Here is a 25,775-nt window from a genome sequence, read left to right as displayed (position 1 = left end):
AATACAGAATGATACCAAGTGGGCATATAAGTGATCAGTGCAACCACCTCTGAGGAAATGGAGGGAAAGTGACCATTTTTAATAACAGCCAGCCTTGTATTTAACTCACAGGTGTTTAGACACAGGTGACCAGGGATTCCATGTAGGCAAGTGAGTGGACCAGTGCAGGTGGAGATAGATCCCTGCTTGACTAGTCTGCATGGTTTCCAAGCTAGCTGCAAAGAAAGGAGTTTTTGGCTGTGTACACATCGTCATCTAGAGCAATCCCCTCAAAAAATCCTGGGGACTGTAGTTTATTAAGAGTGCTGGGTATTGTAGCTCTGTGAGAGATAAACTACAGTTCCCAGGATTCTTGGGGGGAGGGTGCTTTAACTGTATGGGGTGTATACAGCCTTTCTTTATTCACAGCTAGCAAGGGAATGCAATAAGGTGGCAGAGGGAGAGGGACAGAGCATCCTGGGTAGAGAACTCCATCCCTTCCCCACCTGCCTGCTTGGCAACTTAAAAAAAAAAACTTTACTAGCTTGCTAAGGAGCTAACAGCCTGCATTTCCATTCTGGTTGCAGAAGAGGGGGCTTTCCCTTCTCTGTAGCTAGCATAGAAATGCAGACTACTCACCTCCGAGCAAGCTTTTCATAATATTTGCAGGCTAATAACCTTTGTTGGCTTCCTTACAAAACTGTTACAACTTCGTTTATTTACCTAGTTCTTTAGTTGGGTAAAAGACTCCCAGGGCAACGTACAGATGTAAGTAGTAAGGCAGTCGCTGTGCTCAGGCTTATAATCTAAAAGATACAACAGACAAAGGCAAGGGGGTGTGGAGGGAGGAGGAAAACATCAAGCTCAGACTCCAGTGTATTTGTATGTATTCATCTTGAGCATCTTAACATTCATGTGAACAATGGCTCCCAGCTTGTGATTCCATATAAACCAGACCAGAAAACTGGGCCCATTTTAGCTCTGTAGCCAAGCCCTGGTCAAGGGGAAAAAGGGAAGACTCTTACTGATTCCTGTTTGTTAGCGCTTGTATTTCTTTTTTGTTGGCACCTAAAATAATTGCTGATGTTTTGTCACTTTTATTTTCTCCTGCTGGATCTGATGCATTTGTTCTAATTAAATGCTGGTAACCTGAATGGTTCTGCTTGACTACTCACACTAAATGTCTGCTTCCTGATCACTCAGCTGTAAAACTGGGACCTGGCACATTGGGTTAGGGGAAAGCCAAAGGTAGTTAGGCATAGTATTTAACTGGCTGTAACACTTCCCTATAAAGGGCAGGCTACAGAAACTGGGGTACTTTGTCCACATCAGGCCAAGGAAGAGTGAACAGAACCCTTGAAAGGGGGAAGATGTCTTCATAGTTGGTTAAGGTTTCAAGTGAAAATTATTGCTCACCTCCTGTTTTCCATGTTAAGAGCAGATCTATGCTTCGGGTGTGAATTTTATTCCTCCACAGGAGCTAATAGATATCCTAGTGCAGGGGTGAGGAACCTGTGGCCTTTAAGAGATTGTTGGACTACAGCTCCCATCAGTCCCAACCAGCAGTGCAAACCAGGGCTGTGGAGTCTGTATGCCAGACCTTTGACTCCAACTCCGACTCCTCTATTTTTCTACTGTCCGACTCCGACTCCTTCATAAATGGCAAATGTATATTAACTAGTAGTAACAAATTTACTGTAGTAAAATGGTAGCACAAGGCATTTCATCACCACCACGTGAATCCAGAGCTTGGAAAAGTTACTTTTTTGAACTACAACTCCCATCAGCCCCAGGGATTGAGCTCTTGGGAGCTGTAGTTCAAAAAAGTAACTTTTCCAAGCTCTGGATTCACGTGGTGGTGATGAAATGCCTTGTGCTACCATTTCACTACAGTAAATTTGTTACTACTAGTTAATATACATTTGCCATTTATGAAGGAGTCGGAGTCGGTACATTTCTACCGACTCCGACTCCACCCAAAATTGCTCCCAACTCCGACTCCACAACTCCAACTCTGAGTCCACAGCCCTGGTGCAAACATCAGGAATGATGGGAGTTGCAGTCCAACATCTGAAAGGCCACAGGTTTCCCTGTCCTTGTTCTAGCAGTAGAAAATGGGTTGCCTCCTACAGACATACGGGGAGTCCCATTTTGGTGGAACAGTGGACCCCATTGCAAGCCGTGTAACCCATGCATTCAGTCTCCCTGCCAAATTTAGGGAATCTTCATTAAAGCTCCTACAATATTGGTACTTCACTGCCATATGCCAATGTCACAGGAGGTGTTGGTATTGATGTGACCATCAGTACACAGCCACATACTTACACGTGTGGTGGAAGTGTGATGATATAGCAGGCTTGTGGATGGAAATTTTCCAGGAGATCTCTGGAATTGCTGATCAGACCATTAATCCATATCTGAAGCTTGCACCCCTGTCAGTTTTGTGGGAAGCTTATTATGGGGGCTCTCTTGGTTGCTTCATGTATGGAGATTGCACAGCACTGGAAGCACAAGAGCACATTTTAATCAGTGGTATGACTTTAAGGTTAAGCTAACCAGTTTTTGACACTATTTTTGGTTTTGGTGTGTTCTTGCAATAGGGAATAAAGCATTTACTCTTGAACATAGCCTCTTTGATGTCTTTTGACATATGAAAAAGACACCTGTGTGGATATTTCAGCAATATGCAAATATATTTAAATGTACCTACTTAATCAGTAAAAAGGCTGGTGATTATCAACTAAGATCTCTTTTAATTAGTTGACAGACCTACTTAAAATGTATTTTGCATTTGTGTAGCCTCTCTCAAGCTTTCCCTCCCCATCCCATCAAGTCAGCACAATTTTATCTTCACATGACTTATTAGAGGACATTTGTTAGTTCAAGTCCACAGAAATGCAGTTTTTTTTAAAAAAAAGTTATATTTGCAGGTAGCTTACACAGTCATTCTTGACTGACTTTACCATGCTGAAAATTAATCAGGTAATAGACTAAATTACTTTAGACAACAGATTATGATTCCTTTTCATGTTTTTTTAGGGATCCAGATAACGTAGCAGGAGGGCTATGACTTGCATGGTGTATATAGCTCAGCCCTTCCCAGCCTGGTGCCCTCTAGACATTTTGTATTGCAATTCACATGAAGCCCAGGAGCCCTCATCTGTAACATCTGGAGGACACCAGGCTGGGGAAGGCTAGTTTAGCTCATGGGGCTGTCTCTGGACTATCCATCTCGGAATAGAGTGCTGCTAGTTTGCCTTGAAGGTTTCTGTGTCTTCTCTAGTACACGCCTCCTCCTTATTAAGGCCTTCCCACACGGCTAAGAAGAACGGAGCATATAACTTGACATTCTGAAAAAGGACACTAAATGTTTAAACAGTACTTTGCAAATACCCCCCTTTAATCTCGCTCTGTCTCGCTTTCTCTGTCAAAAATAAATCCTCGCAGTCCTATTAAACTCATTTGTGCTGGGGTGGGGGAAGAGACTGGGGTTCCATAATCTGCTGTCTAAGTTTGACTTTTTCAACACACACACACACATTCTTCCATTTGGAATAAACTGTCGTCCGTTAAAGAACTTTTGAGAAGCCACCAGCCTTCAGGATAGTTAGTGTGGCTGTAACCATACTTGCCACGTCTGTGTTTTTTTGCAGTTCAGACACATTTCTCTCTCTTTTTTGAGAGCTTGTAATTCAGCAGTATCTCTCTGCCTTCTCTGGAGTACAGGAGTGAATGGGCTAATGGCTGCCAAGGTGCTTTGCTATAACCATGGGAGCCAAAAAGTGAAGTGTCCCGGGCCTTTGTGAAGGCGTCCAAGAGTGACAGCCTATACAGCTTGTCTGCTTTCCTCTGATTGCCCAGTTTGGCTGACAAGCTCAGTACCGAATGTGCCAGACAGCCATGTATACACACAAGAGAGAGAGAGAGACAGGCAAAGCATGTTTTGTCTGTGAATGGAAGTAACATATTTTTAAAAAGAGTTATGGGTTGACTCATGTTATCACAGCAAGGTGCAGAGCAGGTGTCTGCAGTAGTGTAGTGGCAAATTCAGAAGTGCAAGGTCCCTTCATGATAGTCACAGCCACGCCCCTCCCTCTTTTTTTGCTGCTGGGTTGAGAATGAGATTCTTGTTAATGCCTTCTCCCACGACAACAGATGTCCCTAGGAGCCAATAAGCACAAAAGAGGAGAGTGTTAGCTACTGAAAAGAGTCTTCTCGGTGGCTGACTCCTTTCACTCCGATCAGCAGGAAAGGACAAGGAAGCATGTTATACGACTCTTCTCAGTGGTTCACACACTCCCCTTTCATGCTGATTGGCTCATAGGATGCTGGAGACATAGGGACCCTGCTCCCAAAAAAGTAAGGGGTTTAGGACGCCCTGAGACCCTGGATGACTACACCTCTGCTGTGTAATAGATGCAGTGTTAGCCCCAGTGCTTGCATTACTCTGGTAGGAGGGGAACCTGCAGTGGGTGTGCTGCTCCTTCCGTCCTGCCAGGTGATGGGAGAAGCCTGAGACCATGCAGGGAGAGCCTGTGCCAAAGCCCCTCCCCATTCCAGGGTTAACCCGGGCTCCTGAAACTTGATACTGGCATGGAGATGAACCACAGGGTGGTCCTTCCTGTATGATCCAGGACATCTCTTGTTCCTGTGATGATGGCTCAGGAAGCAGGGGCGCTACAGGGCTACACAGGTAATGTCACTGCTGGACCTTAGATTTGGATTTGGGAGATTAAATCCGAGCTTGTACAAAAAGAGAGCGTCATATGTTAGAGGAACATAGGAAGCCGCCTTCTTCTACTGAGGCAGACCATTGGTCCATCCAGATCAGTCTTGCCCACACTGACTGGGAGCGGCTGTCCAGGGTTTCAGGCAGGATTTTCTCCCAACCTTACCTGAAGGTGCCAGGAACTGAGCTTGGGACCTTCTGCATGCAAGGCAGAAGCTCTCCCACTGAGCTATGGCCCCTCCCCTGAAGTCTTGGCTTCTCTTTCCTTTGTTTAAATTAGGGTGTGTGTAACAACTGACTCTTTTCAGTGGCATGTTTACCAAGGTTATTAAATGTATAGAAAAGCATTCGCATGGAATGTATAAATCAGGGATTGCCAACTCAGCACTCATGGACACGAGTGCGCCTACCAGTACCTCCCTCATGAAAGGTTCTCCATAAATAGCTCCTAAAGAATCCACAATGTGCAAGTGACTGTTTGCTCTTCTGGCTCAGTTGCTGCTTTCACTAAGTCATCCTCTCCTATATTGAACAAGTCCCCACAGACATACCCACGTTTGCTTGGATATCAGGATTCAGTACCCACTATTCTGAACAGAGAGGTGAAGAAAGCTTCTCTCTGCAAGTGAGTGTGCAGGTGGCTGATGTAGGTGCCTTTTTTACTGATGGGGGCTAATGGGGGGCGCACCTGCACCTTTTTGTGGTCCTCTTTTTCTGCTCTTTTGGATGTGGCAGCCATTTTATGTTATGTCACACACCCATGTCACCCATCTTGTGACTGGTGTCCATGCCACATTCAAAATTCTAGATATGCTCACTGGCCCCAAAAGGTTGGCAACCTCTGGTGTAAAATATATAATAGAACATCCCCTTCTATTAAACCTAGCCCCCAGTAAACATGCTGTTTAGAAAGCAATCTACACGATGCATTTAATTTCAAATATAAATCCTGTGGACCAGGAATTCTGAAAGATGCATTTGACACTTCTGAGACTTTTTTTTTGCTGTTGGCTTCAAGTGTTCAGGATTTTAGGTCATTTCCCACACACACACACTTTCTTTTCGGTGTGATGTAAAAATCTACTATGTTCTAATACCAATAGCAAAAATTGAATGATGCCTTTGCAGTTCTTTGAATGGATGTTCTTCAAAGATAGGGGTGCAAATTTGAGGTGCGGGACCTTGGCAAATGGACAGCAGCTTGTTGAGGAGGGGGAGAGAGAGGAATTGAGAGCAATTAAGATCCCACCTTGTGATAATTGGAAGTCTCCCCGATATCGTTAATGTATGGCTGCTCTCATATTTTAAACATGCTTTCCATACCCACAAGGCTTAGAAACATGTTTTTATTAGAATGAAAGATGAGTTTCTGAATTAACTAGTAGATTTTGCACTTGAAAACCCAAGTTACAGCAGTAGCTAGGCAGATTTCTAGACCTCCCCTTACAAGTGCTTTAACTTGTACCTTTAAGAAATTGTTGGAAAATGTTAGAGGAGGAGGAAGACAACTGTTTTATATTCTGTAATCAATGTCCTGAAAACAAGAAAACATGATGCACAAATGTGAATAAAATGTCAACTGTTAAAGAGGTTTCATATTATTTTTTAAAAAATGTTTTATTTGTTTACTTACATGTGTATTTATGAATCTCCTTTCAGCCCAAAAAGCGATTTGGAATTTAAAAAGCTTAACTTAAAAGATTACAAACAGTATCATAATAAACACATTAAGATAAGGGGGGGGAAATCTGTAAAAAAACAAAAAAAACCCCCACACACATAGAAGAGAGCAGAATTAATTATATTTTAAAATCATCCAAAAGCCAAGTGGAACAAAAAAGATTTTAATGGCCCACCTAAAATGAAACAACGAGAGAGAGGTCCATAGTTGAAGAAGCCACCACAGAAAAGGCCTTCCCTGTATTCCCCCTCAGCCTAGCCTCTTTTGGTAGTGGAACATTCAGCAGGTCATCCAAAGCAACTCTTAAGCTATGGGTAAGTTCATATGGGATGAGGTGGTCTTTTCACTGTCCTGGCCTCAAACCATTTACAGTTGCATAGGTAAGAACCTGCATCTTGATTGGTACCCAGAAACTAATTGGAAGCTAGTGCAGTTGGTACAAGAACTGTATAATGTGTTTTTTAAAAGCATATGGCAAAAATCAGTCTGTCCACTGCATTTTGCACTAGATGCCATTTCTGAATGTTCTTCAGGGGCATCCTCAGATACAGCATGTTGCAGTCATGTAGATGGAAACTAATTAAAGCATTACTAACTATGGCCAGATCTGCCTTCTCCAGGACATTGCCATGCTTACCCATGCAGGAATCCAGTGAAGTAGGTTTTTTATAATTCACATTTTCCAGAAGCTAAACGGAGAAAGAATTGGCTGCTCTAATGTTTGAACTTGAGTTTCATTCCTGCACACTAAACCCCCTTTGCTGCCATTAGAGAAGTTATAAATTTTATGCAATATTTATAGTGTGCCACATGCAGGTAGTAATTTTGCCTTTCCAACCCACAGCACTTTTCATAGTTGAGTTTTAAGGCAGCAGTCTTCACTGTTCTGTAGGAAAACCTTCACAAAAGAGGTGGCCTTCCTTTCTCAAGTGATATTGTAATTAAGCAAATTCAGATTCCTAGTCTCTGACACACATGGTGACATCCCTGGTTATAAATGCAAGCCATTAGTTTCTTCTGCCGAATTGCGTTGACCCGAATTTTCTTGTATTTCACAATTAGAGTCCTGACTCCTAACTTCCAGGGTCCCTTCCCTCCCCCAATCCCCGCCCAGGTTACACATGGTTATATATGTTTCATTAGGCAAATCATCCCTTACCATCAAGCAAGGATGGGGAACCTGCAGCCCTCCAGGTATTGTTTGACTCCACCTCCCATCAGCCCCAGCCAGCATGGCCACTGGATTGGGCTGATGGGAGTTATAGTTCAAAAAAGTAACTTTTCCAAGCTCTGGTTGTAGTCCAACGACATCTGGAAGGCCACTGGTTCCCTACACCTGCCATAAAGCAGTGTGCTCTCTTATTGCATCCCAACCTCTTTCTGTCTGTTTTTAAAGAATTAGATGCAATCATCAGAGGTGTTGGAGTGAAGGCTGCCATTTTGACTTTTTTGCTTCAAGTGTGACCATGTCCAAGGCCACTGTTGTTTTGCTTTTAATGCTGCATTTGTGCAATGACTCCCCCCTCACAATGACTATCCTTACTTCTTTGACTATATTATACTTATGTTCTCTTCTCTCTGTTTTCCCTACAGAATCTTATGGCAAGAGCTCTCTATGATAACGTCCCAGAATGTGCAGAAGAGTTGGCTTTCCGCAAAGGTGACATTTTGACAGTGATAGAACAGAACACTGAAGGACTGGAAGGATGGTGGCTTTGCTCCTTACATGGACGGCAAGGCATTGTCCCTGGTAACCGTGTGAAACTTCTGATCGGCCCTGTACAGGAGAGTCCCTCTAACCAAGACATGGCAAATTCAGGATCAGTACACCAGCCCTTTAACCAGCAAAAGATCAACCAAGTGCCAAATGCCCATGCTCCTCCTCGAGACCCAGTCTATCAAGTGCCTCCTTCTTATCTGAACCAAGGGATCTACCAGGTACCCACCGGCCATGGTTTTCAGGGCCAAGATGCCTATCAAGTGCCTCCATCTGGGCAGAGAAGTTTTGGCGGAATTGATGGCTCTCCCATAAGCAACAAGGTGTGTGCAAATTATCTTCAGGCATTTGTTTCAAAACAATTTCTTTGAGCTGTTTAGCTGTGGGATAGAGAAAGTAGATGAACGTGGTGGACTTTAGCTCATAAGAAACTGATAAATCCTCAATTTGTCCATTTCTTTCCTATCGCAAGTGATATAGAGATGGATATATAAGGTATGTGTATGAACTCTGTCATCCACAGGGAATAATGGAACTAACTATGTCTGTAGTATTCCATCCCCTGTCTTTATGTATTCTTGACAGGTTCAGGGCCTGTAGCTGGGCCAGCATTTGATCAGCTTTGGCATTTTTCCCTCATTGAAGCGGCTCCATATAGTCCCTGACACCATACATGGAGGGGGGGGATTCTCTTTTATCCTGTGATACATTCTGAGAAAATGGTAAACAAATAACCACTAACCAGTTGCTGGTGGGATTGCAAGCTTTAATTGGTTTGATTAGTTGGTTTATCAGTGATCAGTATTAGTTGATTAATCAATGGGCTCTGGTGGACGTTTAAACGCTTTGGGTTCCTGTGTGGTAACAGCAGCCTAAATTCTTCTGGGCAAAGGCTACAAAATGTGGTACTGAGTGTGGCTCATGTAGTCATCATAGATCTCTATTTTCTTAGGCAGCATTGTTTGTTCTTATTAAAGTCATGCAAGTGTCAACATTTTGGCAAGGCACCTTTTTGTCTAAGGAGTTTACAGGATATGTTTTAAGAAATGATGCAAGATGTGACAACAGTGCTGTGCAAGGAGGAACAGGAAATCTAGATAATCTTTGATTTAATAGGATGATTCAAATGTTATACCTAGAACAAATAAAAGTGACACTTGACATCTCTCTGCAGTGTTACGTGCCCTTCGCATGAGTCAATGCAATTGCCTCTTGAAAGTTAGAGGAAGGACTGCTCTGTAAAAAAATCCTTTGCATTTCATCTGATATGGAGCAGCTGGAAGGCAGGGCTATCAGTAAATCCTCTGTAATATTTAGAGCTGGTTGCTTAGCCCTTATAAATGTGTCTCAGTGATGTACAGCCGACAGGAATACTCAAGCAGGAAGTGCATGTCTGGAAGGTGCCATGGTTTAATCTTTCATTGCAGTTGATGTTGGCAGGAATTCTGATTCTTTTCTTTTTAAACTAAAGCTGTGATCCTTCTAGCTTGTCCTCCATCCATAACCCATTCACTTTAAGGTAGTGACAGGTGGAGAAGTTTATTTCCAGTCTGTGTTAATTTTGCACTAGTTCATTCATAAATATCTTCTGTCCTCTTTTTGCATCAGTCTGCTATTTTGAAAAACACACACATGGAAATCGGTATTATTTTTGAATGCTTTTTTCACATAATACAAGTTTTTATATGCATTTTATCCTAAAATATGCATTTCGATGTGCACTTTAACCTGACGTTGTTGCATGCATTTAAACCTAAAATATCCATTTTGGTACTTTTTTGAGATGAGATTGTAAACTTCAAAGAAGTGCAAAAATGGTAACTGTATTCTGGTCCATGTGTTAGTCTGGGAAGTATGAATCGGGTCAGGTGACTTAAAAAAAAAAAGCAGGCCAAACAAAATTCTTGAGCATCCTCACTTTAAGGTAGTTCAAACCAGCAGAAGTTTTTGTGGACCATATTTTCCATTTGGGCTTTTTAGGAACTTTTCCCTGATATTTTGATTACTAGTCTGGGTTTTTTCTCCTCTGTGGTAAGGATCAGCTTTTCTAAAGGCAGAGAATGAGTTACACATCAGCATCTGAACACTCTAAACCAGCAAGAATTGCAAAGGCTATTAGCCCATCTGCCAACAGATATTTGTGATAGTTATATATAGTCCTAGCTTTTGTAAAGCTTCCCTACCCAATCACCTGGAGACATTTTTATTTAAATTTAATTACATTCCACAGATTGCTAAGTGAGTGGCTGTTTTGTTACTGGTTTGAAACTGATGTGGAAGATGCTCAAGATGATGCAAGCTGATAAGATGCAGCTAGAAATGTTACTGATATTAGTTAAACGAGACCTGCATGGTTTATAAGCCTTCTCTTGGGTGCTTGATAAGGCCCTGAAGCAAGTGCCATATGCATGCCCTGATCCCACTCTGCCGCTTTGCTTTCTTGGTTCAGTTGTGGTTTGTCACACCTGGATTTCGCAGTCATCACCAGGGGGTGGGTCAACCTGGAGTGGGATTTGAGCCAATACGCTTCATGATGGGGCCAGGGGAGCAGGGGGAGTGGCTGGCTGGGGCTGTCCAGCCAGAAAATGAAGTTCTTGCAGTAGTGGTGCCACACACTTGTGGTGGGTCACCCAACCCAGCCACCTAACTGCTGCATTCATAATAGCTGCACCTTCCAAACAAGCTTTAACAGCAACCCCACATAGGGGAACTTTTCCAGCTGCCCAGTCTTGAGATTACCAACTCAAGGATCACTGTGACCAGTTACATAACTGGTACCTGGTGTTCATCCAGGTGTAAAACCTCCCTTTGAAGTCACCGATATTCAGAACTTAACAGTCTTGGCTGAGTTAATGGTCTTCTCTATAATTAAGAAGGTAGGTTCTGTTTTTCCCTTCAAAGTGTTTGTTGCAAAATAATTTGCTTGTAATCTGGTGTCTGGCACAGGATTTTTAATTTGGTACATTTTAGCTGCTGTTTTCAGTGCTTTCAGAGCATTCCTATGCACTCAGGGTCAGGGAAGATGGGTCCAGGGGAGTAAGTTCCCCATGTTTAATAGAGCTTACTCCCATAGATTTCATCTCTGCTTTTATGATTGCAAGGAACATCTTGCAAAAATGGAAACAATAACTTGGTTCATCAATTCATTTGGGCCAACTCTGCAGTAACGTGGTGGACGATTGGTGCAAACTCCTTGCTGTTGTGCAAACAATCTCTCATCTGAGCCAGGGCCTCCACATGTAGAGCAGCAGTGTGGAATTTGTGGCCCTCCAGATGTTGGACGACATCTCCCATCATCCTCAACCATTGGTCATGCTGGCTGGGGCTGATGGGAGTTGGAGTCCAATAACAGCTGGAGGGCTGTGGGTTCCCCATCTCTGGCGTAGAGGTTCTGTTTACACAATTTATCCCCCACAAATTAGCAAGGACAATTGTGCAAATGGAGGATCTGCATAATCAGCACTTCACCCGGAGGTTCTGGCTGATATGGTGAGTTATGTGTGGGATGAAGAGAAGGGAATTACACAACTGGCCCCTAATCAATGTATGAATTGGGGCTCATCCGGGAAAGATCCTGAAACCAGCGAGACTGGGCTTCAAGTGTTACAAGGTTTGATGTCTTACATAGTCATAGTTTGCAAACCCTTAACTACAACCAAATTCATATGCTTAACGAAATCCCAGTGCAGAATCGGTGCTTTCTTTGTGCAAAACTATTGTTTTTCAATTATTATTATCGGTTCATGTGCAGAGTTCCATGTATTTATCTGTGGTCTCAGCTCCTGTTTCTCACTTTAGCTCCCTGTGCTCTGGATGGTTGGGAGATGCTCTGGAAGAGCATGGGAGGTGGGGAAGGGGAACATGTCAAAAATGCCTGCACTGGATCCAAGCTCTTACCATTTTTGGATCCATCCTATTATTTATTTTATTTATTATTATTTCAGTTTATTTATTATTTCAATTTATATACCGCCCTTAGCAGAATAGCTCTCAGGGCGGTGAACAAACAAGATAAAATACAATATATCATAGTAAAAAATCACAAAAACATGTACAAACAAACAACAGAAAGCACAACAAAAACGAAATAGAACACAAATTAAGAAGGATACATGTTAAAAGTAGAAAGATTAAGAAAATTAAAAGATTGAAATGCCTGGGAGCATAAAAAGGTCTTTACCTGGCGCCGGAAAGATAGAAGTGTAGGCGCCAGGCGTACCTCTTCGGAGAGGCTGTTCCACAACTCAGGGGCCACCACAGAAAAGGCCCTAGATCTAGTAACCACCCTCCGGGCTTCCCGATGAGCTGGTACACGGAGGAGGGCCTTAGATTCTGAACGAAGTGAACGGGTAGGTTCATAGCGAGAGAGGCGTTCCACAAGGTATTGAGGTCCCACGCCGTGTAAGGCTTTATAGGTCAAAACCAGCACCTTGAATCTCGCCCGGAAGCAAATAGGAAGCCAGTGCAGACGCGCCAGAATAGGTGTTATATGTGAAGACCGACTGGTCCTCGTCAATAGTCTGGCAGCCGCGTTCTGCACCAGCTGAAGCTTCCGAACTGTCTTCAAGGGCAGCCCTACGTAGAGCGCATTACAGTAATCCAATCTTGAAGTTACCAGAGCATGAACAACGGAGGCGAGGTCGTCCCTGTCCAGATAGGGGCGTAGTTGGGCTACCAGACAAAGATGGTAAAATGCATTCCGTGCCACCGAGGCCACTTGGGCCTCGAGAGACAAGGAAGAATCGAAAAGAACCCCCAAACTACGTACCTGTTCTTTCAGGGGGAGTGTAACCCCATCCAGAACAGGGTGAACATCCACCATCTGAGCAGGGAAGGCGTTCACCAGCAGTGTCTCGGTCTTGTCTGGATTGAGTCTCAGTTTATTAGCTCTCATCCAGTCCATTATCGCGGTCAGGCAACGGTTCAGCACATCAACAGACTCACCTGAAGAAGATGAAAAGGAGAAATAGAGCTGCGTGTCATCAGCATATTGATGGCAACGCACTCCAAAACTCCTGATGACCGCACCCAGTAGCTGCATGTAGATGTTGAAAAGCATGGGGGACAAGACCGACCCCTGAGGGACTCCACAATGGAGAGTCCATGGTGTCGAGTGATGTTCCCCAAGCACTACCTTCTGGTGACGGTCCGCAAAGTAGGAGCGGAACCACTGCCAAGCAGTGCCCCCGACACCCAACTCCGCGAGTCTCCCCAGAAGGATACCATGGTCGATGGTATCAAACGCCACTGAGAGATCAAGGAGAATCAACAGAGTCACACTCCCCCTGTCCCTCTCCCGACAAAGGTCATCATACAGGGCGACCAAGGCTGTTTCGGTGCCAAAACCGGGCCTAAAACCGGATTGAAATGGATCTAGATAATCGGTTTCATCCAAGAGCGCCTGGAGCTGGCCGGCAACCACCCGTTCCAAAACCTTGCCCAAAAAAGGGACATTCGCCACCGGTCTATAGTTGTTCAAGTTATCTGGGTCCAAGGAGGGTTTCTTTAAAATAGGTCTCACTACTGCCTCCTTGAGGCTACCAGGGACTACTCCCTCCCTCAAGGAGGCATTAACCACTTCCTTGGCCCAACCGGTGGTCCCAGCCCTGCTAGCTTTCACTAGCCAAGATGGGCAAGGATCCAGAACAGACGTGGTTGCCCAAACCATTCCAAGCACCTTGTCCACTTCCTCGAGCATCACCAACTGAAACTCATCCAATAAAGAAGGACAAGGCCGTGCTCCGGACACTTCAATGGATTCATCTGTCACAACATCAGAGTCAAGGTCCCTGCGGATACATGCGATCTTATCTTGAAAGTGTCCAGCAATTTCGTTGCAGCGGGCTTCCGATGTTTCTGTAGTATCGTGGGGGCCAGAGTGTAAGAGCCCACGCACAACTTTAAAAAGCTCCGCTGGGCGGCATGGGGATGATCTAATAGAGGCAGCAAAATAAAGCTTCTTTGCTGTCCTTACCGCTTTTGTATACAACTTATTGGTGGCACTTACCAAGGCATGATTGTATCCACTGGGAGTTTTCCTCCATCTGCACTCAAGCCTCCTCCTCTCATGTTTCATCGCTCTCAGCTCCGGGGTATACCATGGAGCTGTATGAGCTCTACAGCGGAGGGGGCGCGCGGGAGCGATCGTGTCAATAGCCCAGGTCATTTCCGTATTCCACAGTGCGACCAGGTCCTCGACAGGAGCACCAGTCCTATCAGCCGGAAAATCTCCCAGAGCCCTCTGAAAACCTGCGGGATCCATCCGGCTCCGGGAGCGGATCAACTTACTGTATTATTATTCCATTAGTATGTGCAATTTTGCTGAATGGCATAACATAAATAAAAACTAGGTTCCTGCCTCAAGGAGCTTTCTCTAACTTTTTGACAAGCAAGAGAGGGGAGATAGAAGAGGCACGAATAAAACATTGGGGAGGTGATGCAAAGGTGAAATAGGAACACATCCAGTTACGTGCATTTGGGGCTCCACCATTGAGCATTTACCCTGATTTGCTTCCACAAGGCTTTCGCAGAGGTTAGACTACATCCAGGGTTTTTTTTTTGGGGGGGGGGGGTTGAACACTTGTTCTGATTTTTATATGGCTGTGAGCAAAAGCAGTCACCCTGATTTGCTTTCATGATGTTTTAGATATCTCCCCATTAATCATTTGTCCCATACTTTCCAGTGTCTTCCCCATCCCTTTCCTAAACCAAAAAGTCTGTGTTGTCTTTTGCTTTTAAGTAGCTTTGTTGCACCAGGGCAACACAGCAGTTTAACTCACATGAATTGCTGAAGGCTAAATGCCCAGGTGTGGCTTTGAATTGCTGTCTCAAAATCCTGGCAGTCTGGAGGCAGGCACCCTTGAGCTTTGTTTCTAGGGACGATAAGGGCTTCAAGGAAGAAGGTTCTGAGTCAGAGCTCAAAGGCGGAGAGAAGGGGTGGCCTCACATAGATGTCAGGAGGGAGTTCCAGGTACAAAGAACAGCAAAGGGCACGTTGTAGTCTTGTGCTGCCAATGCCGCAGCAGTCATAGAACAATACCAGGCCCTGAAGTTTCTTTTAACGGGCTTTTGATAAAGCCAGTATAAGTAGACTTAAGGTAAAAGTTTGTTGTAACTCTTGTGTTGTTAGGGAAAGCTCTGAAAACTGTATAGGGAAGGGGAGCCATCTCCAAACCTGGCGTGTTGTGCAGTTTTATATCTATCAAAGGGGGGGGAAATCTTTGATGCTGTCATAAAACATCATCTCTGATTAAAACTAGTTTTTTTTTAATCTGCTCTGGCTTCCCTCCTCATTTGAACAAGGCAGTCTCTCAGATTCTCATCCTCAAGAGGTCAGTAAAACAATCTTTTAAGCATTTAAGGGAGCTTGGCGTTATGAACAGTTGAGCTCAAGGTTTCTTGCCTTGACGTCGAAAGTGATGAATATCTTTCCTTCAGCTGGCAACACCTGTCTCCAGCAGATTAAGTGAACCACTGTGCCTGCTGTGCCTAATACAGGCCATGCTTGCAAGTATTCTGTGTGTCTTGGCAAGGCTCAAGAGTTAAAAATATTCCATCTAGTATGATCTCAAAGAACTGTATTAATAGCAGGGGGTCAAAATATCTGCAAGGCTGCGGCTGCTCTGCAAATGGCCAAGTCCTGCTTCTCTAGGAGGATACAACCAGCTTGTAGCATAAGTGAGCATTTGTTTGTTAATCTGTTGCACACATGATAGATATAGCCTTCTTCGAGGATGTGGAGGCTGTCCTTTTCCCAGTACCAGATACATTATAATTTGTAGCTAGGAAAGTGCAGTAAGTAATCTCTCTATGTAGTGTTGCCAGGGCTTTTTTTGGTCACAGTACACCCTGGTATAGAATACCAACACCTCTTTTTTTGCTGCCCATGCCAACCATTTTGTGCTGGCACCCAGAGAACTTTTATCAAGACATGAGTACCAACACCTCATTTTTTTAATCAGAAAAGCACAGAGCATTGCCATATGGAAATGTGGATGCACAAATGCCACAGGCCCCTCCAGGATGATGGCTACATAGAACATGAGAATGACCCACTGGATCAGTTCAGTGGCCCATCTACTCCAGCATCCTGTTCTCACAATGGCAAAACAGTTGACCATGGGAAACCTGTAAGCAGGACCTAAGGGCACCAGCACTGTCCCTGCTTTTGATTCCTAGCAGTTGGTATACAGAGGCATATAGCCTTTGACACTGGAGGTAGAGCATAACCGTAGTCTGCAGGAGTGGCATTGGCTGTCCCCCGAGTTGGCGAGGCTCATTTAACACTGATACAAAATCGAGCTTTCAGTGTCATCGGCCCAGTTGTCTGGAATGTTCTTCCAACGGAGATTCAGCAGGCGCCTTCTGTTTTAACTTTTAAGTGCCTGCTGAAAACCTTTCTGTTTCACCAGGCTTATGCAAGTTAAGAAGATGTATTTTTACAATAATTAACATTTGCTTTTACTGTATTTATAATGGATTTTATTGTATGGCTTTTTATTTGTTGTAAACAGCTTTGATTTAAAAAAAAATAAATAAATCATTGCTAGTAGCCATCAGCCATGAATTTGTCTAATTCTCTTTCAAAGCCATCAAAGCTGGTGGCCATCACTTTTCTGGGTTGTCCACAAACTAGAGAAAATAAAAACTCAATGTTAAACTACAGTATCGCACTATAACACATTAATTCAACAAACACAATTTAAAAATCCATTTTGGGGTATTCTGTATACAGCATCATCGATGTACATAGAGCTTTTATAAAGTAACATAAGCAACAACAACAAAAGGCATTCACCACAAAGAGCGTATATACTAAATTTTGACAGGGAAGAACAAAATAATGAGAAGCGAGGAGAATAAAAGGCAAAATAACAAGAGATGACTAGGTGCAAGTACAACTACATTTAGTCCTGGTCTACATGTGCAGCATGCTGTTGTAGGAATGAGGTGGTAGAATTCTAAGGTGGTTGAATGAACTGTACCACTTCAAGCTGCAGGTGGGGGATCGCATTTCTGAAAAACACAGTGGAAATAGAGAACTAGCACCACAGGATACTAGAACTAGGCTAGAACCTCTCTTCTCAATGTGATTTTTTAAAAAAACGTGCAGGGAATAGTTTTACAGGGGGGCATTCATACTGGTGACTCTACCTGTGGTCTGAAATGATACACTCTGCCACTTCCAGATCACTATCAATTCTGCCACATGTGTAGACCAGGCCACAGTTCAGGTTTTGTTTGGGTTGGGGATAAGAGAAACAATCTATGCAATGCAAGGACCACAGACCGCTCTTTAATACACCTACTTTCCTTCCTTCACTCCTCTTGCATCCCAGTTCCTGCCAGAAAATTTCTAGTTGTCAACATCACCTCCAGTTTTTCCAAAAGCAAGGAAAAACCTGGTGAAACGTTAATTGTTTGCTCTGAGTTTAGAACTCGATTCTAACACATTCTTATTTTCTAAGCAACTATTATAATCCTCTCTCTAGATTAAGTGACACAATTGGAGTCAATTAATCTGGAGAGAGCATTATAGAAATTGTTTAGAAAATAAGAATGTGCCACTACCCACAGTAGCAGATGTCTATGATGGGGTCAGTGGTTCAAAGAGACTTTTGAAAAAGGTGTCTACAAAGCGTGTGGGCATCAAGCTGTTTGCAAGCAGCTAATTCCCTCTTTGCAAATATGGTGTATTTTGCTTCCTCACAGTTTCCATTAAATATGCACTGAGCGTTGTAAACCCATGCTAACACAGCAGTTACTGCTGGCCGACATGGCAAGGCAGGTCAAAGAGACGTCTCAAGGCAGGTGATTAGAGTGATGCAATGACTGGGGAATGCTAAGGCCATTGCTGTATCAGCTTCTCTTTGGAAATCGAAACACCGCTTTTAAAAGAAACAGTCTCAAATTGGCTGGGGGGGGGGGAGATGAATGGCTTGAATAAGCCTTTGTTTGAATCCTTGGTTGAAAATGAGCCATTGTCTGTACCCCTCGTTGGAAATGAGGTTTTCAGCCAGGGTTGTTCTGTAGCACAAAAATGAGCCTAAGGGGCTGATTCATACAGTCCACACGCACAGCTTCCTCCTTCTAGAAGGCCATCATCCTGGTTGTTGATAGATTCTAGATGATTATCCAGATTTTCCTAAAGGAAACCAGGCGCAATACACTTGTGGACTGCTGTTTTCACTGGATACTGTTTCAGGTTCAGGTTTGGGGGCAGACCCTTGGGCCACCTTAACTTGAAAGAGATGGGTTGTTCAAACAAAGATTTCCCTCTTCTTTTGGGGATGCTTAATCAAAGTGAAAGCAGCAGCACAGTTGGGACGACAATTATCGAACTATTGCCTTAATATCCCATGCAAGTAAAGTAATGCTCAAGATTCTACAACAAAGGCTCTTACCATATATGGAGCGAGAAATGTCAGACATCCAAGCTGGATTTAGAAAGGGAAGAGGCACCAGAGATCATATTGCAAACATACATTGGATAATGGAACGGACCAAGGAATTTCAGAAGAAAATCACCCTGTGCTTTATAGATTACAGGAAAGCCTTTGACTGTGTAGATCATGAGAAACTATGGAATGCTTTAAAAGAAATGGGGGTGCCACAGCACATGATTGTCCTGATGCACAACCTATACTCTGCACAAGAGGCTACTATAAGGACAGAATATGGAGAAACCGATTGGTTCCCCATCGGAAAGGGTGTGAGACAGGGGTGTATTTTATCACCCTATTTGTTTAATCTGTACGCAGATCATAGCATACGGAAAGCAGGATTGGACCAAGAAGAAGGAGGTGTGAAAATTGGAGGGAGAAATATCAATAATTTACGATATGCAGACAATACCATACTACTAGCAGAAACCAGTAATGATTTGAAACGAATGCTGAGGAAAGTTAAAGAGGAAAGTACAAAAGCCGGACTACAGCTGAATGTCAAAAAGACTAAAGTAATGACAACAGAAGATTTATGCAACTTTAAAGTTGACAATGAGGACATTGAACTTGTCAAGGATCAATACCTTGGCACAATCATTAACCAAAATGGAGACCATAGTCAAGAAATCAGAAGAAGGCTAGGGCTGGGGAGGGCAGCTGTGAGAGAACTAGAAAAGGTCCTCAAATGCAAAGATGTATCACTGAACACTAAAGTCAGGATCATTCAGACCATGATATTTCCGATCTCTATGTATGGATGTGAAAGTTGGACAGTGAAAAAAGCTGATAAGAGAAAAATCAATGCATTTGAAATGTGGTGCTGGAGAAGAGCTTTGCGGATACCATGGACTGCAAAAAAGACAAATAATTGGGTGTTAGAAAAAACTAAAAACTATCACTAGAAGCTAGAATGATGAAACTGGGGTTATCATACTTTGGATACATAATGAGAAGACATGATTCATTAGAAAAGATAATAATGCTTGGAAAAACAGAAGGGAGTAGAAAAAGAGGAAGGCCAAACAAGGGATGGATTGATCCCATAAAGGAAGCCACAGATCTGAACTTACAAGACCTGAACAGGGTGGTTCATGACAGATGCTCTTGGAAGTCACTGATTCATATGGTCGCCATAAATCGTAGTCGACATGGAGACACATAACAACAACAACATCCTGCCAAGTACTCAAAGCATCATACAACAATCTTAAAAAAAAAAGGAAAATATGATTTCATAAAACAGTCATATCATATAAACATGGAAAATACTGAAGAATTCAGACAAACAGTTAACAAGGACAGTTTACACAAAGCTTCCATTGCGCCCAGGCCTTTCAGCCCTTGGAAAGCAGAAGCAGCACTCCCCCGCCCATCCAGCGTTGGCAAAGGGCTTGTACAATAATGAGTCTGTTCACCATGTCATTCATGTTCCCATGCCCTTCCTTCCAATTAAGCTGCAATCCTGGTCTCATCTGAGAAGGAAAATAAAAATACTAAGCAAGATGTGTTCAGGACATATTCTCTTCTCTCCCTGGGTCATTATTGTTTTTCTGCTGTTCACATGCTCTTTAAAAGTCAGAGGCTTTGGTTATGGTGAAAGCAGCTTAGTTTTATTTGTTCTTTATTTTATGCACAAGACATTTTTACATCAAAGGGAGAAAAACATCTGCCCTATTTGAAGTTTGGTTGTGAAACCTTTTTCCCCATTTGAAGAACATTTTTTAATTGCCCTCATTTCACCCTTGGTCACACAGTACCCTAATTACTTGCCACATGCTTTTCAAATCAAAGTTTGTTTTAGAAAAGTAGACCGAAAGAACAACTTACAGTTTCATTTTAATGATAGAGATGTTACTAAACTAGCTGTGTCTCCAGCGTGGAGGGTACTCTCGTTCAATTTTGTATCTGAAATTTCTCTATCGTCTTTTAATAGAGGATGGGTTTCAAGAAATGCAGATGTATCAAAGAATGCCTTAGTGAATATACTCATTTTTTAAAATTTTCTAGATTTTCTGGTTCTATCGAATTAAGTTCTACTCAGAATGGACCAATTTAAATTAGTGGACCTAAGTTAATCATATCCATGAACTTCAGAGGGTCTGTTCTGAATAAGACTAACATTGAATACAACCCAACATTATTATGATTGGCACAATCCTATTCGTGACTACTCAGAAGTAAGACCCACTGAGCTCACTGGGACTTACTAACTTGTAAGTGTGCATAGGACTACAGCCAATAGCTATATGGAAATAATAGAAATCAATACAAATGGATGTATATTATCATTAAATTGATCATTCCAGTTTTAAACAACAAGGAACCAGTTCTCAATGAGCAGGTCTATTCATTGACAACCACCTCTAACTCCGCAGTAGGTAATTGCTTGACAACTGAATCCTATGCATGGGTATTCAAAAGTAAATCTCATTGTGTTCAATGATATTAACTCTTGGGTAAGTAGATACAGGATTGCAGCCTTCATCATTGAAGGTGTTTTGTAAGGCAGCTCTGAATACTAGCAGTTTTACTGCCCTTCCAACTGGATGCCACACTTGCCTTCACTGCATACAAACTCTAAATATAAGTGAGTAAACAAGAGATACATACATTTCACTCTCTTCTCTTGCAGCCATATTTGCAGCTGGCTCAAACATTTTCCTCACCAAGGTAGAATCAATTTCAACTTTCATCAACATGATCTCATCTGCTGGTGCCTTTCTGTGCTGCCCCTAAAATGTTGATGCCCCAAGTAATGCCCCTGTTTTCAGGAAGCTGTATGCCTGCAAGCCAACTGCTATGTAAAGGTGTTTACATTATACCAAAGGATGACAAAACTAGAAGTATTTTTTGTTTGCATTGAAGACATGATAACTAATACCCATTCATTCTGCTGCCGTCCTTTGTTGTTTTCACACCACTCTCGGCATCCCTTCAGCTTCTATCTAACCACATGATTAAGAATGCATGGATTGCATGGTTAAGTCCTGGATTCAAGTCCCCACAAATCCATCCTTACAGGCCTGATGTTGCAGGCTGGCATGGTCAGGTACTTGCTGAGGGCTCAGGGGCTCAGAACCATCACTGACATGACCCTGCCAATCCATTGGGACCGCTGCCTGGTATCAGGTGCTGTTGCTGCCCTTAGTGCCACCCGCAGCACTGTTTCCATTTGCTGCTGCCAGTCACTCATCCCACCTCATATCCCTCTCTCCCCAGTATGTTTCCCTGGTGGGCAGCAGCATTTTCAATCCCTAGCATTTCAAGGTAGGGCTGGGAATGTCTGAAGTCTTGTAGCACCACTGGCAGTCAGTATAGACTACTGAGCTAGCTAGACGAGTGGTTTGACTCAATATAAGGCAACTTTCTATGTTTTTAATGGCCCACTGAAGTCTGGTGCTAGCCCTGGTCTTTACCATGGAGGGGGCAAATGGTTCACATGTTACTGAGAGTGGCACTAAGCAACCCTGGGACTATAATGACCACATGGTAGCTGGAAGTTGAATGAGTGGACTTCTTGTACGCAACAACATCTTGAGGTGATATGAAATTTGTGCTTGTTGCATTCACGGTGTCTCATCCCACATCCACATCATCATATGATGACTCCAGTGAGTGTGTGTGAGTGTGTGTGAGAGAGATAAATTATCTATCCATTTTTATATCTGGCCAGAGGGTTTCTCCCTGGTGGAAAGCATAAGAGGAATGAATTGTTTTCACTCTCCTGATTCCACTGCAACCGAAACTGAAGTCTTCATCTATTACTTAGCACACACAATGATTGAGAACAGTCCTGTATCTCACCTATTTGCATTTATATCTGTGGTTATTCATCAGCTTTCAGGCTTTCTTAGAAAACCACTAATTGAAGAGTCCTTCAACCCTGAATATGCAGTAGTAAGAAGTGATTCACTGATGTGACTGATGATTATAAAGATTTTTCTGAGGCAGAGCCCAGTGTTTTTATAAGATGTCTCTGTGGGAGTAAGTGAATGCATTCATTTTTACACCCAAGCACTCTCAACTGAGCATGAGTTGGCTTTTGATCTTGATGGATATAGGATTTCAGTTTTAAAGGTGAAGAAAAGTGGCATGCGTGGGCTTTTGTCAGCTATAGCCTAGTTTGTCACAAGCATGAAGTGGACTGAGAAAGTGATCTGTGTTTATAAAATTGTACACTGGAAGCTGAACCAAGTTAACAAAATGAGAAACTGAAAATAATAGGCAAATGTCAAGCTCTCTCTTATCCAGTATGGCTTCCAAATCTATAGTATTCTAGTGCTTAGCATTCAGATCTTCAGTATCCATGGTTGGACAATACCTTTATACTTTATTGGGACCAACCAAAATGTGTGGCAAGGTTTCAGTTCTCCAGAACTCTTAATCAGCTGGGCACGGGGAATAAAAAAGCAAAAAGTAGAAAGGTTAGACTCCTGTAGTATTCATGAGGTCAGCTTGTAGACTTAGTTTCAAGATGGAGATTGCAGGCTGAATAAGCCCCTCCCAGGTGCTCCAGATATCAGGTTACACACCTTGGATTTTGGGATGAAGAAGCAGTAGATACTGAAGAAGCAGTGCAGAAAACTACTGTCTCCACCAGTGATTGATGTACGCCAGTGGTTCCCAAACTTTTTTCCCCATGGACCACTTGAAAATTGCTGATAATTTTGCTGGACAACTTAATTGTTTTTCTGCCTGTTGTAGCAATTGTAATGTGCTGCACTCAACACTGTATTGTTTTTAATTATATTTTATTGCTTTTTATGTCTTATATTGTATTTTTTACAATTTTTGTATTACGTTTTGCTTTCCACATAATTCAAATGGTAATACAATAACATACAATACAATAAAAGAAGCAATAAAAATACAATTGAAAATCAGTGTGAATATTTAATGTGGATATGCTGCAGAGGTTGCGGACCAGTGGTGGTCCACAGACCACAGTTTGGGAACCGCTGATGTAGGCATAACAGCCTGCCCGCAGATCCCCATTGCAGCATCTCTTCTATAGCATTTCTCATCGTAGGAACACTTATGGGCATGTTCCACTGAAATTACTGCCACATAAATGTACATTTAAATTTGCCCCTATTGTGATGTAAAACTTAACACTGGAAGATTACTTTTAAAAAGGAATAAATTACCATTACAATTACATTTGTTCTGAAAGGAATTGATTGCTTTACCATTACTCACTATAATTACACTTAAGTTACTTTAAAAAAAACCTAGAGTGCCTACAAAGTGCTTGCCTTGGCTGCTGCACACTAAGTTGCCTAAAACAATATTAAAAATAAGCACACACGGACAGAGGTAGTAGAATAATTATTTTTATCCATAAGATAGTGGTGGTCTCTCTGCTGGGAAGGGAGTTGGGAAGGAAGGGAGAGGTCGCTGCTCAAATCTTTGCATGTCAAACCAAGTGCACACATACACTTTCAGCCAGCAGGCATAATCTCTCTCACTTAACCACCTCCTGGACCCTGCCCTGCCACCAATTAAATGACACCCACACAAGCAAATATTTTCACTTGAGATGCAAAAAAGGTAAAACGGGGAGGGCAGTGGAGGCCAGTTTGCATGCCAAGTGCAAATACAGTACTCTCTCTCTGAGCTTGGAAAAGTTACTTTTTTTTTTTAACTACAACTCCCATCAACCCCAGCCAGTATGGCCACTGGATTGGGCTGATGGGAGTTGTAGTTCAAAAAAGGTAACTTTTCCAACCTCTCTCTCTCTCTCTCTCACGCACACACACACACACACACACACACACACATACACACCATCTTTCACCTCCACAGTTCTTTATCTGCATTCTGCTGCTGCCTCCTTCTCCTTTATCCATGTTCTTGCCCTCTGGCTCCTTTCTCCCTCCACTCCATTCTTCTCCACCACCGTCCATTTTTTAAAACAATTGTTTTCTCCACTCCACCCTGTCTCACTCTCCACCTCCCCCCTCGTCGCCCCCTACCCACCCACAGACCACAAGGGAAGAGCGATGTTGCACAGAAGCCCAGTTTGAGGCACATCATTTTCATCCACAAATCAGAGGAACAGAAGACTTCCCCTGCTTCCCCCCCCAAGTAATGCCCCTAAAGCTGGAAACATTACAATTACTCCTCAAAAGTAATAAAATTACTCTTCATTCTATTACAATCAAAATGTAAAGGAATTACCCACTTGTTCCTCGAAAAAGTAATAAATTACAAGTAATTCGTTTTTTGTAACGAATTACTTCCAAGCTCTGAACACTACTGAGTTAGTCCATGAGAATCAGGTCTTGATCAGGTGCTTTTGTCATTTTAAAGGGACTTTGGTGGTTAAGCCCCCACTGGGAATGTTTCAAAGGCTTAAATGCCATTGAGAACACACTCTGATCATGTGAAAAGGGTCTTTGTGTAGGATTCAAACTCTTTGGGGTCAGAATATAGCCAAGGCTTAATTTTTCATTTTAAGGTGGCACTTGCTTACTCTTTTTCTTTTCTTTTTCAGTATAGTTTTTCCCCCAAATGTAAATCATGTATATAACAGTAAACTGTTCCAAAGCATTGTTAAATCTTCAAATCAGAAAGGGTGAGGATGAGACTCATCAAGAAGTCAAAGTGAAGCTCAATCCAGACAAGACTGAGATGCTGTTGGTGGACGGGTTCTCTGATCGGATGGTGGATATATACCCTGTCCTGGACGGGGTTACACTCCCCCTAAAGGACCGGGTTCGTAGTCTGGGAGTCTTTTTAGACTCTTCCCTCTCACTTGAGGCTCAAGTAGCCTCGGTGGTTAGGAATGCGTTTTACCAACTTCGGTTGGTAGCCCAGCTACGTCCCTATTTGAGTAAAGAGGACCTTACATCAGTGGTACATGCTCTGGTAACCTCACGTTTGGATTACTGTAATGCGCTTTACGTAGGGCTACCTTTGAAGACAGTTCGGAAGCTACAACTAGTGCAAAATGCGGCGGCCAGATTGCTGACAAGGACCAAGCGGTCCGAGCATATAACACCTGTTCTGGCCAGCTTGCACTGGTTGCCAATATGTTTCCGGGCTAGATTCAAAGTGTTGGTATTCACCTATAAAGCCTTATACGGTGCGGGACCACGATACCTTGCGGAACGCCTCTTCCGATATGAACCGGCCCGTGCACTACGTTCTGCTACGAAGGCCCTCCTCCGGGTTCCAACTCACAGGGAGGCCCGGAGGGTGATGACAAGATCTAGGGCCTTC

General features: G+C 43.0%; 1 protein-coding gene across 2 annotated transcripts in view; it reads left to right on the top strand.

Moving 5' to 3' along the window:
- The window catches only part of NEDD9 (neural precursor cell expressed, developmentally down-regulated 9), a 73,531-nt gene that overhangs the window by 21,896 nt on the left and 25,860 nt on the right, over positions 1-25,775 (top strand). For both annotated transcript variants that reach the window (XM_061591977.1, XM_061591969.1), the window contains exon 2: positions 7,983-8,429. In XM_061591977.1, coding sequence (XP_061447961.1) covers positions 7,983-8,429 — 447 coding nt within the window. The remainder of the gene's footprint in view (positions 1-7,982; positions 8,430-25,775) is intronic.

The sequence above is a fragment of the Rhineura floridana genome, chromosome 1, assembly GCF_030035675.1.
Source record: "Rhineura floridana isolate rRhiFlo1 chromosome 1, rRhiFlo1.hap2, whole genome shotgun sequence".
In the NCBI taxonomy this organism is placed as follows: domain Eukaryota; kingdom Metazoa; phylum Chordata; class Lepidosauria; order Squamata; family Rhineuridae; genus Rhineura; species Rhineura floridana.
This window is presented reverse-complemented; position numbering and strand designations above follow the sequence as displayed.